This window comes from Puma concolor, chromosome D4, assembly GCF_028749965.1.
Source record: "Puma concolor isolate L17-30 chromosome D4, mPumCon1.1.hap2, whole genome shotgun sequence".
Taxonomy (NCBI): domain Eukaryota; kingdom Metazoa; phylum Chordata; class Mammalia; order Carnivora; family Felidae; genus Puma; species Puma concolor.
The window spans coordinates 94974690-94991459 of NC_141679.1; the positions used below are offsets into that span (position 1 = coordinate 94974690).

Genomic DNA, 16770 nt, shown 5'->3' on the forward strand with positions numbered 1-16770 from the left:
GGGCAGTGTCCGGGTGAGACACAGGGCTGTCTTGGGCCCAGCGGAGCAGGCACTCAGCACCCCCCAGGAAGCAGGTCCTGCCCCTAGAGCCACCTGCACCTGGAGCCCATGCCTCCCCAAGCCCCTCGGCTGTGAGGTGGGCGAAGTTCAGGTGAGGGGGTGAGGCTGAGCGATGTCCACCCACCTGAGGGTGCACCCCCCACCCGGGCTCCGGCTTGCCCCTGCCCCTCCCTGCGGCAGGGGCGTGGCCCACTTCCACCCTGTAAGGCTGGTCTGCCTGCCAGCCAGTAAGCTGACTCCAGGGAGTCAGGGCCTCCCTGCTCCCATCCCAGGGCTTCCTACAGCACCTCTCTCACCTCCCCACCCCCGCCCAAAACAACGAAAGCTTCTTAGGTAGAATTACATCTGTTGCCCAGAACTCACGCACCGAGGGGCACATGCCCACCTCCATCAGAAGTGGAGATGACCCTGGGCAGGGGTCTGGGTTGCCCAGTTCTTAGTATGCTGCTGTGGTCATCACCTCCTCCTTGTCCAGGGAATGCTGCCCGCTGGGGGAGGCACCTCTTTCCCAGGCCCTCTGGGTCTGCCTACCGGGACCCAGTGTGGGAAGAGGTCTGAATGGCCAGGAAGAGGAGGCCTGAGGAGTCCCGGGTCACTTCTTGCCCTTGGTCCCGCCTTTCCACTCCCCCTCAGAACTCCCAGCCCTCCCCATGTCCTCTCAGCTCTCGGTCCCCTCACTCCCCATGTCCCCTGCCCCCCCCCCCCAAGATCCCAGGCCTCCTAAGCCTGAGGTTCACTGCCCACTGAGGGAGGTAGGGAGGTAGCTACTTGTTCTGGGGCTCATGGGATCAAGACCCCCGCAGCAGGCTCATCCACGACAGCTTGGTTCCCTCCGATTTCAGTGACCTCAGGACGCTCCTGGTGGTGGACATCAGCCTCAAGGTTCCTCTGATGAAAGTTCCCAGAGGTGGGGCTGGGCCTGGCTAGTTCCCTGGGGAGATTGGGGGTGGTGGTGGTGGTGGTGGTGGAAGCTTTCTGTCCCCACTGTGGGGACACAGAGAGAGGGGAAGAAAGTACCCCATGCATCCCTCCTTCCGGGGCGGGTGAGGCCGCCCACAAAGGCTGACTGCAGGTCCTTTGAGGCCGTGAAGGACTGTCTGCCTGCTGCCCCTGCCTGGCGGTAACGCACCCTCCCGCTGGGACCATGGCCACGAGTAAACAGAGCCTTCGTTTGTGGATGCCTCCAACAGCTGCAGGCTGGGGCAGGAGGGGCAGGCGCCCAGCACTCCCACGGCCCCTGCCCAGGCTTCCTAGCACGTCTGGCCCTCTCTGCCCTGCATGGCTCCCGGTCACAGACCCCCACGGGGCCCAGGCCCCCGGGGCTGGCCCTGCTGCCCCATTAAGGCCCATCTCTGCACACTGTGGCAGGAACTGCTTTGGCTCAGGGTGGGGATCTGCAGGGCCTCCGCCAGCCAGCCCAGTGCAGCAGCAGCCACCTTGGTTCTTGGGCTCAAGCCTGAGAGCCACAGGGAGACTCGTGCTGTCTTGTTCCCAGTGTCCATCTCACGGGGACAATGGGAAGGGCGAGGTGGACAAGCTGGTGTCTCAGAGCTCGGAGGCTCACACCTGGGCAGAAACACAGCCTCTGTTCCATCACCCATATGAAGCGGAGGTGCCACACTGAACTGTGGGCACGGGCCTTTTCCAGAAAGTGGGGGTGTCAGGCCATACACCCTGGGGGAGGGCGATGAGAAGAGAAGGCTTTGACAGACATCTCAAAGAGCAACCTCCCCAGGGCTTCGTACCACCCGCTGGCTCATGGTGGGGGGGGGGGGGGGACATCTGAGCTTCTCTCTTTCTCACCCGATTTGTGGGTTTATGACTGCCACAGAGCCGGGCCTTGCCGACTGCTGCTTGGGCAGCTGAGTTACTTTGCAGGGCACTGTGAGGAAACCGGGATGCCAGGCAGTGACCTCGTGCACAGCACCTGCTGGGGGGAGGGAGACCCGTGAGCAACAGAAGCTAGGTCCACCTTCCCGGCAGGTATGTGGGGGAGGGGGCTGGTTCCCCAGGCCCCGCTGGGACTGACTGCTGACTCACCCTCCAGGTCAGGACCGCAATCCGGAGGAGCCCAGCTGCAGACCGCTCTCCAGGGGATGAAAATGCTAACCTCTGTGCCAGCATGCTGCTTGTCTCAACAATTTCATCCACAGTTCAGTTTCGGACGTCGCATTCCATAATATGTTAAGGTCGCACGTATGCCATAGTAACGCGGTATCGCATACCGTAGGGTGTTATGCAAAGAGAGTGCGTTCTCCTTACAGAAAATAACCAGGTATTGCCCCCCAACACCTCTGGGTCGGGAGACAAAGGAAGCAGGAAGTTCCCTGAGAAAACCAGAATCTAATCGCTTCTCGGCCTTTTGGCTAAGATCAAGTGTAGAAAACCAGAATCTAGGGAGGCTCCAGTGGCCACAGCAAGGGAGACAGTTCAAGGCTGACCAAAGGGTGTGATTCAGTTGTTCTAAAATGTTACAAAAACGTACGCAAATGCAGTTTTTAAAACGACTGATTAAAAATGCGACCATAAGTAATTTAACTGTTTTTCCTTCACAAACTACAGAAAAAGTAAACGCATTTGTCAAGCCCAGGTATGGGGGGGGGGGGACGGAGCGCCCGGAGATCGGGGGCCCGCCCTCGTCTCCACGCAGCTCTGTGCGCCCCTGGGGCCGAGGCACCAGGCGACCGGCGCGGGGCCAACTCGTCTCCACAACAAGTGCGCGCCGCGGCCAGGCAGGCCCCCGCCCTTCCCTCCCCTCCCCAGGCCCCGGGGCCGAGGCCCCACGTGCTCCCTCACCTGACCGCGACCGGAGCGGGCGTTGGGACCGAGGAGGGCAGCCCGGGACCGCCAGGCCTCGCCCACACGCTGGTCCCGGCGCCGCCCCCGCTCCCGCCCCCTCGTTTCGTTCCCCGGGGTCCTAGGCAGCCGTGCCGGAGAAGGCGCTCGGCTGGCCCGGCCCGCGCGCTCGCCCCCCGGGGCTGCAGTCTCCTGCACGTGTGCGCGCGCGGCCCGCAAGGGCACAGCCCTACGCCGCCGCCCCACCTGCGTTTCCCGGGGCGCGGACCGCGGACTGCGCCCACCCCGCGGCCCGTCCGGCTGGCCCTCCCCGGGGCGATAAGTCCCAGCCCGCGCCCGCAGCCCGCCCCCGGAGCCCGCCCCGCCCGCGCGCGTCCCCGCGGCACTGCGGCGGTTACCAGGACGCTGGCCCTAGGTCGGCGTGCTCTCTGGAGCCAGCCAATGAGAGGACAAATCAATCATTTGAAACACCCAATGGCCAGAGTACTGCAGCGAGAGGGAGGGGTTTTTGATAGGGAGAGCAGAGACCGAGGCTGACCAATGAAGAGCGAACGGCGGTGGGAAGGTGGGCGTTAGGCGGTTGGATTGACGGGAAACACAGCCAGTCAAACCAGGATGTTTGCCAGCCTCGTTCTCGCGGCCCAATACGAGGCTGGCGGAGGCGGGTGCGACGGATATATAAGCGTTGGCGGAGCGTCGGTTGTAGCACTCTGCGCGCCCGTTCTTCGGCTCTTGTGTCCGTCCTTCCGCCCGCGCCGCCGCCGCCGCCGCCGCCATGAGGGAGATCGTGCACCTGCAGGCCGGCCAGTGCGGCAACCAGATCGGCGCTAAGGTGGGTAGTGGGGCGCACGGGCCCCGGCACGGGTCTCCCGGGCGGGTGGGCGGGCGGCGGAAAAGATGGCGGCAGCGGGCCGGTGGGCGGACGGCGACCCGCATTGCGGCCCGGCACAGGGTCGGGGCCGGGGCGGCGGCGCTGGCCCCCGGGGACGGATCTGGAGGCGGCCGCGGGGTGGCGGGGGAGGGGAGGGCCGCGCCCATCCGGGGCGGGGCCGACTCCGGGCCCCGCCGGCGTGACTCAGCCTCGGCCCGGCCCGCCGGCGTCTCTCGCAGTTCTGGGAGGTGATCAGTGACGAGCATGGCATCGATCCTACCGGCACTTACCACGGCGATAGCGACCTGCAGTTGGAGCGGATCAACGTGTACTACAACGAGGCCACCGGTGAGACACCACGCCCCTTTCCTAACTCCTTCCTGCCTCCCCCGCGGCTCTTCTCTCGCTGACGTTCTCTTACCCTTCCCCCCCCCCCCCCCCCCCCCCGTCCCAGGTGGCAAGTATGTGCCCCGAGCTGTGCTCGTGGACCTGGAACCGGGCACCATGGATTCCGTGCGCTCGGGACCCTTCGGTCAAATCTTCAGGCCAGACAACTTCGTTTTCGGTGAGCCGGTAGGGGCTGGGCGGTGGCTTGATAGCCAGGACGGCTCGAAGGTCAAGGGGTACCCAAGGTCACCGCTGTCGGTACCGCAGAGCTGAGATCCTGATCCACTCTGCCCCCTGAGCAGACGCTAGCGCCCGTGGACACTTTCCTCCTCTCCCTGGAGTCAATCTCCTCGTAAAGCGGCTTTGGGAGGGAGGCCCAGCTGTCCACCCGCAGGGAAGGCGTCAGCAGATGTAATCTTTCTGCTACAAACGTTGAATTGCAGGCAGTGGAAGCTGTGTTTGCAGCTCATCTGTCCTTGAGAATTGGCAGGGGCCGCCTGTGGGAGGGGATGGCTTATTGTTAAGCCATCTTGGCTTGATTCCTAACTTAATTTTTAATCGGGCAGGCTCTTAACCTTCTGGCTTGGGGGTCCATTTGCTCTACCTGCAGGTTGAGTTCACACCATGTTATTTGGGGTTTTTTGGCACGGGTGACCAGTGGGGACCACATGCCGGGCAAAGAGTGACTGGCTGCCTTCTTACAGGTCAGAGTGGTGCCGGGAATAACTGGGCCAAGGGGCACTACACGGAAGGTGCAGAGCTGGTCGACTCGGTCTTGGATGTCGTGAGGAAGGAGGCCGAGAGCTGTGACTGCCTGCAGGGCTTCCAGCTGACCCACTCCCTGGGCGGGGGCACCGGGTCTGGGATGGGTACCCTCCTCATCAGCAAGATCCGGGAGGAGTACCCCGACAGGATCATGAACACGTTCAGTGTGGTGCCCTCGCCCAAGGTGTCGGACACGGTGGTGGAGCCTTATAACGCCACCCTCTCGGTCCATCAGCTCGTAGAGAACACAGACGAAACCTATTGCATTGATAACGAGGCCCTCTATGACATCTGCTTCAGAACCCTAAAACTGACCACTCCTACCTATGGGGACCTCAACCACCTGGTGTCAGCCACCATGAGCGGGGTCACCACCTGCCTGCGCTTTCCCGGCCAGCTCAATGCTGACCTGCGCAAGCTGGCTGTCAACATGGTCCCCTTCCCCCGCCTGCATTTCTTCATGCCCGGCTTCGCCCCACTGACCAGCCGAGGCAGCCAACAGTACCGGGCCCTGACGGTGCCCGAGCTCACCCAGCAAATGTTCGATGCGAAGAACATGATGGCTGCCTGTGACCCCCGCCACGGCCGCTACCTGACCGTGGCCGCAGTGTTCAGGGGTCGCATGTCCATGAAGGAGGTGGACGAGCAGATGCTGAACGTCCAAAACAAGAACAGCAGCTACTTCGTCGAGTGGATCCCCAACAACGTGAAGACCGCCGTCTGTGACATCCCGCCCCGGGGGCTGAAAATGTCCGCCACCTTCATCGGCAACAGCACGGCCATCCAGGAGCTGTTCAAGCGCATCTCGGAGCAGTTCACGGCCATGTTCCGGCGCAAGGCCTTCCTGCACTGGTACACGGGCGAGGGCATGGACGAGATGGAGTTCACCGAGGCCGAGAGCAACATGAATGACCTGGTGTCCGAGTACCAGCAGTACCAGGACGCCACGGCTGAGGAGGAGGGCGAGTTTGAGGAGGAGGCAGAGGAAGAGGTGGCCTAAAGCTGACACCTGGTAAAGCACGCGGAAGCTGTGTGAACTCTTTATTCTCTTTATTCTCTGATAGCCATGTCTCTGTGTGCACTTGCTCTTTTCCTTGTCTTGACGTCACATGCTGTACAGACGCCACCATTAAAGCATTTTCATAGTGTCTGGTCTCGCCTCTCCAGTTCCTTCTGATAGGCTTTGCGGGTGCTGTTGCCAAACGTCATTGCGTAGTTGTCTTGCATGGCTGCAAGGGGGAACACTGCAGCTGAGCCCCAGCCTTGCCCACACCCAGGAAGGGCATTCAGAGGGCTACCCTGGGCACCTGCCTCCTGAAGATGGGCTTGGCCTGTCCACACTGAACCTCTGGAGGACCAGCATGGTCTAGAAGCAGCCAGCCTCTGGCTTTGAGTAAGGGGCTGAGCCCCTTCCACACCAGGGGGGGATATGAACCCTGGGATCGTACAGCTGGCTCTGTGCCAGTGGTACAGCGTGGGTAGGGGACCCCAGTCACCCAACTCCTTCCTGGAGCAGCCTGGTCACTCTGCCCTTGTTGAGCAGGTGGGGGAGGGGGGGGTGTCTGTTGTGTACTCACATGGTATAAACCCCATGTAGAAGGGTATCAGGCCCTTGCTGTTATAGATGGTGTTGCTGGGCCAGTGTGTTCTGGGCAGCCTTTCACCCAGGGCACAGATGGGATTTTTGATCAGGAACTGTGGAAACAGGCAGGTGCTGACGTGCTGCCCTCACCAACCAGTAAGTGCGACAGGTAATGGTGGAGGCTGGGCTGGTGATCTGAGAGGTGGCTAATGCTCCCAAGGTCTCTTCTGCCCTACCTTCTCCCCACAATGCTGAGGAGTAGTGAGCCTAGGTCTGGTCAGAAGCATGAGGGGGAGCAGCCTCTTTGGGCCAGGCAGTCCCCCCTCCCCAGGCCTCTAAGGAAGCCTGCCCTCCACAGCCCCCTCTGGGGAAGCCGGCTGAGCCTTGGCCATGCTCCTGCCTCCCAGGAGGTGTGGACACCACCTTGCGGGCCATGATGGGCATTTGGGAGCAGGCCCAGAGATGACGTCCTCGTACCTGATTCTTGTCAAACTCGTCCATAGCCTGTGTGACACCATCGCAGTAATTCACCCCCATCACCCAGGCAAACCGAGGGACAAAGCCAGCATAGCCTAGGGGATGGAGTCGTGAGGGTCCTGCCCCAGGTCCCCTCCACCTTTCTCTGGGCATACCCACCTGTCCCCGGTATGTCAGGGAAGTCTGTTGGGGCTCCTTCCCTAAACGTCAGTTTCCCGTTGGGGCCGGCGGCAGTGGGTGGGCTCTAGGAAACCGCTGTCAGGGCAGGCGCATGGCTGGGGGCAGACCCACCGGCAGCCCTCCTCACTTACTCCCCCTCATCCTGCCTGGGCTCCTTAGAGTCTTGTTGGGGGGTGGGGCGGGGCGGGAGTGTGCTCGCGCCCAGGCCCTGGGCACCCACCTGAGATGGCTTTGCGTTGGATCAGGTTGGGGTGGTCCAGCTGGGGCAGCCTGTGAAACCTGCCCACATCTAATGTCTCCTGCTGGTGGGCTGGGGGTGGGTGTTCATCCCTCCTGCAGTGGTATAGCTGGGGTGGGAGGGGGGCAAGTCACTGCCTCAGCCCCACCTGGGTCTGGCAGGGGTGAGGCTTGATCCCAGCACATCTCCCGGTTACCTGGGCCCGCTCAGGGGCCTCGTGGACAGGGGTGGTGCTCTTCCAGCCTTCCTCACCGTATGCCAGCCGCAGCCCTGGGTGTCCAAAGTCTCTGGAGTCCCCCTTCCTGCCTGGTGGGCATGGAGGGTAAGGGGGGTAGGGCATGAAGCCTGCAGGCCGCAGGACCTGCCTGGATACGTTCTCTGCCCCTGACGGCACCTCCTGGGGTGGGAACCGGCCCAGGATCTCAAAGTTCTTGTAGGGCTTCAGACCTGTATGGATAGGGTGAGTGTGAGTGATGGCACCCAGGAGGGTGGGCCCGGGACAGGCAAGACTGGTGGCGGAGGGCTCACCGGTGTAGTGGGGGATGTAGGGCTCAGTCAGGTCGCGGCAGGGGATCAAAGGTGGCTTGGACTTGCTGAAGTCCTCGATGAACTTGGGCTTGGATATGGGGGACAACACCGAGCAGGGGCTCTTCCTCACGCTGGGGTCTGTGAGCAGCTGCGCTGTGGTGCGCCCATAGGTGTTCCCCACTTGGTAGCGCAGCTGGGGATAGAAGCCGGCATAGCTGTGGAGGGGGGGGGGGGAGGAGGGCCAGTGGGCAAGGGCAGGGCCCTTGTGACAGGGTGTGGATCCAGCCTGCCGGCCACAGGCAAAGGCACCTGACCTCACAGAATGGGAATCTCAGTAGCAGCTGCTTTCAGAGGCTCTTGAGGCTTGGATGGGCGGCACAGGCCAAGCACTGACAATAGGTCTGCCCCACCGGTGAGACGCAGTCCTGTCACCACCAGACTGCCGTCCACTCTCTACCCAGCCACCCACGAACAAGGAGCTTAAAGATGAGGGAACGGGAAGGGGTGGGGGTGGGGGCGCCTGGGTGGCTCAGTCGGTTAAGCGTCTGACTTCGGTTCGGGTCACGGTTTGTGAGTTCGAGTTTCACATCGGGTTCTGTGCTGACAGCTCGGAGTCTGGAGCCTGCTTCGGATTCTGTGTCTCCCTCTCTCTCTGCCCTTCCCACACTCACACACTCACTCTCTCTCTCTCTCTCTCAAAAATAAATAAACATTAAAAAAAAAAAAAAAGATGAGGGAACGGGGGATTCTGCCCCTTTGAAGCATTTACAGGGATGGTGACAGGTCCCAGAACCGGACTGAGGCACAGCCCAGTCTACACAATGTGGTGTCCCGGGAAGGCATCACTGACCTTGGCCCCCCGGGAGGCCAGTAGCCAACTGTATGGAGCCAGGATTTGAAAAGCAGGTGGGAGGGCTGCTGGTAGGAGGTGACGGGCCGGGCTGAGTGTCCTTGAGAGATAGGAGTAACGTAGGCATCGTAGTGCAGGCCCCAAATGGGGGTAGCCGTGGGGCCTGTATGATCAGCCAAGGAAGGCAAATTGTTTTCTTTCAAAAAATTGTCAAAGGTGTGGGGGTGCCTGGGTGGCTCAGTCGGTTGAGCGTCCGACTTCGGCTCGGGTCATGGTCTCACGGTTTGTGGGTTCGAGCCCCACACCGGGTTCTGTGCTGCCTGCTCGGCGCCTGGAGACTGCTTCCAATTTTGTATCTCCCTCACTCTCTACCCCTCCCCTGCTCATGCTCTGTCTCTCAAAAATAAATAAATGTTTAAAAAGCGTTTTTAAAAACTGTCAAAGTGAATGCAGAATTGCTAGTTTGAGAGATAAGCAGGACTGAGGCAAGAAGGGTTAGAGCCCTCTTCTGTATCACCTGGCCTGATGTTTGCCCAGAACCATTGTGGAAAGTCGGGTCTGACTCCTTTCTGGATTCTTTTCTTTTCTCTTCTTTTTTCTTTTCTTTTCTTTTCTTTTCTTTTCTTTTCTTTTCTTTTCTTTTCTTTTCTTTTCTTTCTCTTCTTCTTTTTAATGTTTGTTTATTTTTGAAACAGCACAAGCAGGGGAGGGGCAGAGAGAGGGGGACAGAGGATCTGAAGTGGGCTCTTTGCTGACAGCAGAGAGCCCAATGTGGGCTTGAACTCACTCAACTGATTGAGCCACCCAGGTGTCCCAGACTTTTTTCTTTCCCGTGGATGTGTGTGTGTGTGTGTGTGTGTGTGTGTGTGTGTGTGTGTAGGTGTGCACATATATTCCAGAGAGGGCTGACTTTTACTTTAGTTTTTACCTTGGGGGTACCGAGTAAGGCAGCCTGGCAGCCTGGCCGGTCAGTTTACTCCGGATGCTTATGTCTTTCTAACATGCAGCATTCTATGGAGTGAGCGTCCGGAGTTTATTTGGCCAGCCTCTGCCAGCTGCCGGGCCGCGCCCAGTTTTCTGCTCTTAACAGACCTGTTGGCCATCTGGTAGGGCTCTCAGCACAGTGCTAGAGGGGAGGAGAGGTTTGCGCCCCTGGCAGCCCCGGCCCTACCGCTCCTGCCCCAGGCCTCTCCGGGGCCCTCGGGCCTCGTCCCCACTCCCTGGAGACCAGCTTCTGTGCCGTCTTCACGGGTGGCCTTGAGCCCCTCCCCTGCTGCCCTCCCCCATCCTCTGCAGACCCCAGACTCCCCCGGGGCTCCAGCACTTACCCAGGGATATAGTGAGGTTCTGGCGTAAAGAGGTTGTGTTTCCGAGTAGCTGTCATCTTGCCTCAATAGCGCCTTTGATGGCTCCGGCCCCTTTCAGTGTCTGACTCCCTTCCCTGAGAGGAGTCCCTGTTGCCTGGAAACCATTGTGAAGAGGCCTGCCATTGTTGGGCCCTACCTGGGCTGGGCCCTTCCTTAACCCTGTGAGTGCTCCCATTTTACAGGTGGGACGCCTAGGCCCAGACGAGCAACAGGCTAAGGAGGTGTCACACTGAGGTTCCCTGAGCTCACAGAATTGGGACAGCTGTCTTGGGCCTGTCAGGAAGTGTGGGGCGGAATGAGGCCTGGACTCTTGCTGCCCCCAGGAGGCCAGCAGCCAGCTGAAAAGTAGCTTCCCCACCCAAGCCCACTCCTGAGACCAGAGGCTCTGGAAGCTTCACAGGCATCGTGGGAAGCCTCGTCCGGGGGTTTCTGAGCTTCAGAGCTGTTGCGACTCTGTCCTGGAGAGCCTTTCCCCTGGAACTGGGCACTGTCTTCCATTTTAAACAATTCCTGATTTGATTTTATTTTGTTGTATAGGAATGACTTTCCGACTATAAAGACAAAGGAAGGTAGCAACCAAAGAAGAAATCAGCAGATTCTAGTACCTGTTGAAAAAAAAATACTCAAAGGCGGACTACGAATTGGGAACAAAGATTGTAACGAGTGTTGTGGACAGACATGTACGAGTATAGAAACTTTATAAAACAAAAGCAAGAAAAATTAGTGCAATGATAGAAAAATGCCCATGTAATGAACATCTTAAGACCCCAGAGTCTATACACAGAAGACTGAGCCTGAAATAAACACTGCCGAGGTCTGATGTTGGAAGTCTTTGATGCTCATTGCCAGCAAGGTCCCAGGCACTGTCCAGACAGCACCTGGAATACATATCACATCCATACAAGACACTACGATCTTTGACGGGGCGCTTCCACTCGTAGGAATCTATCTACTCCGAGGAATGACTGACATTGAGCTGAAGACATCTGTGCTGTGTCACCCACCACAGTAACAGGTGTTACAGGGAGCAATCACTGAACCCAAACGTTCAGTGCTTTGTTAATAAAGCTGCCCCTACAGCCACTGTCAATTATGCTCTCAGAGAACACTGTACTAGGGAAGGGCCCTGAGCACAGGTCGTGAGCCCCTCACCCTAAGGAAACACATGTTTCCTCAAGCAAGTCTCCATTTGTCCGTCTGTCCCTCCATCTGGAGCACCTCTGGAGGCCAGGCAGGGTCAGTGCTGGATGGGAGGGACCAGGAGAGAAAGAGACTGGGTCTAGGTAGGGTGGGCCTGGAGGATAAGATGTTCCTGACTGGGCCCTGTCTGCACCGATTAGGTCAAGAACAGGGCTGGGGCTGACAGGCTGGTCAGTTGCAGAGGGCACAGCAAGGGCCATGGTGCCCAAGCAGGCTCGCACTCATTTGGGCTTATTGTTCCTTTGCATTTCAGCCTGAGCAGCCCCGTTCATCTGTGACACCTGACAGCCTCTGTGCTCCTAAGCGGAAGACGGGCCCCCGCATCTCCGTACTGCCTGGCACCCGCGTAGCCACCAGGCAGCTCCAGTCCCAAGACAGCCTCTACGGTCAGCATGGTTCACCCAGGCCCACCTGCCATTACTTTTCTTTTTTGAGGCTGGGTTTCCAGCAGGAGCCCCTCCTCCTCCAGGGAGTTTCCCTGGATCCCTCCACCCTACCCCCCTACTGCCTCATTCTGGATGGCACTGCACAGCTGGGCATCCCATAGCACCCACCTCTCCTCATCCCTGTGCGGAGGCCTCGGTCCTCCCAGAAGCCCTGCTAAAGTGGACCCGGGCTCTCCAGGGGACCCCCCATTCTATGAGAGGAGAGGGTTGGGATAAGAAGGGAGAAGAGAGGAAATGAGGCCAAGCCAGGAGTCACTGGGGCCGACTAGGGGTCCTCCCGGCCAAGGCTGACACCAGGGTGACCCACCCGGCAGGCCAGGGGAGGGGCCCCTCAGAGGGGCCCACTGGGGCAGTCCCTCCAGGGCTGGGCAGCATTCCTTCTCCAAGGAGTCCCTGGCAACGGAGGCGGGGGGTGCCCACTGACTGGCCAGTGAGGTCACAGAGCTCTGAGGTGTCCCTGGGGAAGGGAGCAAGACACTTTGAGGATGAATTTTGACCAGAAGGCTGTGAAATTCCTGGCAAATTTTTACATCAATGGAGGCAAACACTGGACCCATGGCCCCCTGAAGCAGAAGACACTTGTGCCATACCAGTAACTTCCCAGGGAGCCGTGGGTGGGCTCGGGTGTGTGTGTGTGTGGGGGGGGGGGGCAGCCCAAATGCAGTGGCCATTGGACTGGTTGGACGGTGCTTGTCTGTCTCCCTTATAGGCCCAAGGCCTGTGTCTTGTTGCTGGGCCCCCTGCCAGGGGCCGCCTGGGAGGAGATGTGGACCCCTGGAGGGCAGGAGTTCCCCCCTGGCCTCGGGATGCAAATGAGTCCCCCCCAGGAGCGTCCCCCTATCTGCACCCAGAACCTGAAGGAGCTGTGTGAGTAAGGGTCCTGGCTACCCCCTACCTCCGTCTGGTCTGGGGAGGCGGGCGGGGGGTGGGGGTGGGGGGGAGGCGCCTGCGGAGACTCTAGGCCCAGAGCTTGCTTCCTGCCAGTACTGGAGCGGCGCCCACCCATCGTGACCGACCTGCAGATCCCCGGCCCCACCAAGTACCAGGTGCCCGATGCTTCAATACGCGAGTGCTCCCCACATCCCCACTTCAGCATCGGCCGCAAGCACTCCACCCGCGGTGCGTGGCCCCTCCCTGCGCCCCTCCACACCGCTCGCCCCCTACCCTGGGAGTGGGGCTCCGGCTACTAGCCTTCCCTCCCCAACCACGCTGCCGCTACTGCAGAGGGCGGTGGCCGCAGGGCGTGGCAGACAGCGTGGTTCCAGAGCGAAAGCCCCTTCACACAGAAAGCCGACTTTAACCAAGAGCAAAAGGTGGAGGGCCGGCAGGACAGGTCCTGTGGGGCGGGCTGGAAGATGGGGGCCTGAGAGGGGCGGAGGCCGGCCTGGGGGCGTGTCGGAGGAGGAGCCTGTGGGGGCGCGGAAGGGGATCTGCGAGGGGCGGGGCTTCTGGGGCCGGGGCTGTGGGGCGGGATTGGCTGGTGGGGGCGAGGCCTGTGGAGAACGGGCTGGAGGAGGGGCCTTTGGGGGCGGGGCTTGTAGGGCGGGCGGGAAGGGGGACCGAGGGGGCGGGGCCTGTGGGGCGGACGGGAAGGGAGCCCGAGGGGGCGAGGCCTGTGGGGGGGGGTTGGAGGAGAGGCCTGCGGGGCGGGGCCTGCAGGGGAGGCCTGTGGGGGCGCGGAAGGGGTCTGGGAGGGGCGGGGCCTATGGGGCGGGGGCTGTGGGGGCGGGTTAGAGGAGGGGCCTACGGGGAGGGAATGGGCTGGTGGGGGCGAGGCCTGTGGAGGGCGGGCTGGAGGAGGGCCCTTTGGGGGCGGGGCTTGTGGGGCGGGCGGGAAGGGGGCCCGAGGGGGCGGGGCCTGTGGGGGAGGGTTGGAGGAGAAGCCTGAGGGGGCGTGGATAGGGAACCTGTGGGAGGGCGGGAGGGGCCTGCAGCAGCCTCTTTCCCCTCAGTGGCCATCGCCCTCGGACTATCAACCACTCAGCCGGCCTGCCTGCCCGGCCTTCAGCTTTGGGGGCCGCCGCCCCGCCTCCAAGACAGTTGAAGCCCGCTCCCGGCCGGGGCTGCTGCGGGCCGGGGGTGCGGGTTACCGTGCCCAGCCCCGGCTCCAGGCCCCTCCTCAGGCCCCGGGGGGCGAGAAGCGCCCAGGCCCCAACACCTACGACATCTCTCCTGGGAGCCGGCTGCAGAGCCACCGCCCGCCCGCCTTCTCCATGAGCCGTTCACCTGCGTTCGCCTCCTGGGTCAACTCCTGTAAGGAGGCTTCTGATGACAGAGGCCAGGCCCTGGGAGCAAGACGGGGGACTCAGCCTGTGGGGGAGCTGGGAGCTGGCGCCGCAGCTTGGGTGTGGCTCCCGCCTTCTCTCTGCAGCCCACACTCCCGGCCCAGCTGCCTACCATGTGGAGGATTGCTATAACTCGCGCTTCCCCTCAGCACCTGGGGTGGTCATCCAGGGCGTGCGAAGACCCAAGCGCCATGACACAGGACCCTTCTGCACGCTGTAGCCCCCGCTGGGCTCAGCCGGCCGGCCGGTTATCCACGGAACCCTGGTCTCCCCGGGGGGGCCCCAGATTGGCCTTCTGACTCTCTGGGCGCCTCTGATGCCCCCTCCTGGCCGGCCAATCCCTCTGTGAGCTGCGGACAGCAAGGAGGGCCCAGCCGGAAGCCCTCACCTGCCCACCCCCTTGCCACACAGAGATGCTGTCGGTTCTTTCCAGCTCTGTTGTGTCTTTCGTGAGCTGTCCCACGGATGTGGCCTGCTGCTGACCTGCCACGTTTGGCTTTCCTCAGCCAGGGGTCTCCCTTTGCTTCCCCTTCAGTGCTCTCTTCTCTAGGGTGGGTGGGGTGGTGGCCTGGGACTTCCTGGCGGGGGACGGGGTGGGAGGGAGACCTGTGGGCAGTACAGAACACTCTCATCTAGCTGTGCTACCCGGCAGACTGGTGCAGCTGCCAGCCCACCCAAAGCCTGCCCAGCCACCAGAGAGGACCCAGGGGACCAGCTTGCCAGGGCCTGGCTCTACATCCTTCAGCTCCTGACCAAAGACCCTATGAACTTGCCTGGGGCTGTGCAGGCCACGCCACAGCCAACAGACTTCCTGGGCCTTCACTTGTTAGGGCCCTGTGCTTGCCCACGGCAGCAACCTGCCCTTCTACCCAGGGGTTGTCGCCAAGAGTGCCTCCCTCCGAGGGCCTCACTGCAGCTGGTGGTGACTGAACCAATTCCTCCAGGGATTCCCCCCTATGCCACCCAAGTCCCGGGCCAGAGCTTGACCCCTTCAAAAAGGCACTGCAACAGCTGCTCCTGTGGTGTGGACATCGCCCCATTCTGCAGGGGGGCCAAGGCCCAGGGGGTCTGAATGCAGCCCACCTGTGACCTCTTCTAGGGCTTGAGTGCCAGCACCCCTGGGAATCGGAGCAGTGGGACTGCAGATGGCCGTCCTAGGGCCCTGGGCTGACCAGCTCAGGCAGCAGGCAACAGAGACAGAGCTGTGAGAGCCCTGGTCTTGGGAACTTGGCTCAGGGGGCTCTGCTTGCTGCTGCACCACTGGCAACCCCTAGTGCTCAAAGTCAGAAGTGGGACTAGCGGGAAGGATGGAGCAATCCCCTGTAGCTGGGCTGAGGAGGGAGGGCTTCCTGGAGGAAGCAGTAGAGGAATTGACTTTTATTTATTTTTTATTTATTTATTTATTTATTTATTTTTTAACGTTTATTTATTTTTTTGGGACAGAGAGAGACAGAGCATGAACGGGGGAGGGGCAGAGAGAGAGGGAGACACAGAATCAGAAACAGGCTCCAGGCTCTGAGCCATCAGCCCAGAGCCCGACGCGGGGCTCGAACTCACGGACCGCGAGATCGTGACCTGGCTGAAGTCGGACGCTTAACCGACTGCGCCACCCAGGCGCCCCGAGGAATTGACTTTTAAAGATGATCAAGGGGCGCCTGGGTGGCTCAGTCGGTTGGGCGTCCGACTTCATCTCAGGTCATGATCCTGCGGGTTCATGGGTTCGAGCCCCACATCGGGCTCTGTGCTGACAACTCAGAGCCTGGAGCCTGTTTCAGATTCTGTGTCTCCCTCTCTCTGCCCCTACCCGCTCACACTCTGCCTGTCTCAAAAATAAACATTAAAAAGAAAAATCAAGAGTTTGCTGGGCAATGTGAGGGAATTTCTAGCAGGATAAACCTCAGAAGCCAACGCACACAAAAAGGGAGAGGGTGTGATGTTTGGCGTGGCCAAGCTTGGGAGGATACAGGGCTGTTCGGATGAACAGAGGTGAACTGGTGAGGTGAGAGCCTGCAGAGGGCTGACTGCTGGGTCCAGGGGCTTGCACACTTAGCAAGGAGGAGCCGGGGGAGGGTGCAGACCAGGCAGTGGCCACTGACTTCGTGTGAGCTTCTTGCGCTGCAAGGGACAAGGGACATCATGACAGCTGAAACTTGAATTCGCAGTCACGATGGACACCTCAGCCTGAGGGCCCACCACCTTGGGTGAACTTGGGGTTAGATGCTCATGGTGATGAGTATAGCCATCCTTGGTCATGACACCACTTTGCCCCCAGGTCTCTTTCTAGGTCTCTGTTAGGCACCTCTGGAGGCACACTTAGATTTTAGTCGCATTTGCAACAACCCAGTGCTGTGAACTTCATCCCTGTCCCGGTTTGACAAGGAGGGAGCGGGTGGAGCACCTGGTGAGGCCCAGGGGCAGGGAGCTTCCGGGGCCGAATGCTCCTTTCCTTGAAGCAAAACTATTTTCACAGTCAAAAGGCTGCTGCTGTGAGGTCAACAGCAGGATTGCTCATGGTTATAAACATAAAATATAGTTGGTTAAAATGCCAGTGCTGAAATTCGTAAAGCAGGCCAACCCCGCCAGCAGCACCCCTTCTCCGGTGTCCGGCCCCCTTCCCCGGTTCCCCCACCCTCAAGTGCCCCGCAGCACCCCGCTGTGCCCCCAGAGGAGGATGAGGTCAGACGCAGCACACGCCACGAGGTCCGGCCGCAAAAGAGCGGCGGGCTGGTGCCTCGGGG

At 60.8% G+C, this 16770-nt stretch overlaps 3 protein-coding genes across 5 annotated transcripts; 2 read left to right on the plus strand and 1 right to left on the minus strand.

Annotated features, from left to right (window-relative positions):
* The first annotated feature begins 3531 nt into the window (after positions 1-3531).
* TUBB4B (tubulin beta 4B class IVb) lies at positions 3532-6027 on the plus strand. The gene is made up of 4 exons (XM_086684601.1): positions 3532-3688; positions 3967-4075; positions 4182-4292; positions 4819-6027. The coding sequence occupies exons 1-4, from the start codon at positions 3632-3634 to the stop codon at positions 5877-5879; spliced, it is 1338 nt and encodes a 445-aa protein (XP_086540727.1). The 5' UTR covers positions 3532-3631; the 3' UTR covers positions 5880-6027.
* Positions 5904-12200, minus strand: CIMIP2A (ciliary microtubule inner protein 2A). Its single transcript, XM_025923997.2, has 8 exons — positions 12055-12200; positions 10063-10979; positions 7885-8099; positions 7553-7803; positions 7339-7465; positions 6939-7033; positions 6457-6574; positions 5904-6108 (listed from the first exon to the last, which is right to left on the minus strand). Exons 2-8 carry the CDS (start codon positions 10116-10118, stop codon positions 6020-6022), a joined length of 951 nt encoding a protein of 316 aa, XP_025779782.2. The 5' UTR covers positions 10119-10979; positions 12055-12200; the 3' UTR covers positions 5904-6019.
* STPG3 (sperm-tail PG-rich repeat containing 3) lies at positions 12096-14599 on the plus strand. 3 transcript variants are annotated; one of them, XM_086684602.1, is made up of 6 exons: positions 12100-12339; positions 12457-12614; positions 12732-12866; positions 12972-13060; positions 13700-13990; positions 14119-14598. In XM_086684602.1, the coding sequence occupies exons 1-6, from the start codon at positions 12233-12235 to the stop codon at positions 14329-14331; spliced, it is 993 nt and encodes a 330-aa protein (XP_086540728.1). In that variant the 5' UTR covers positions 12100-12232; the 3' UTR covers positions 14332-14598. The 3 variants fall into 3 exon arrangements, with proteins under 3 accessions (XP_086540729.1, XP_086540728.1, XP_086540730.1); XM_086684604.1 differs by having other exon boundaries at positions 12103-12339; positions 13700-14000; positions 14119-14599; XM_086684603.1 differs by having other exon boundaries at positions 12096-12339; positions 13700-14303.
* Positions 14600-16770: the final 2171 nt, after the last annotated feature.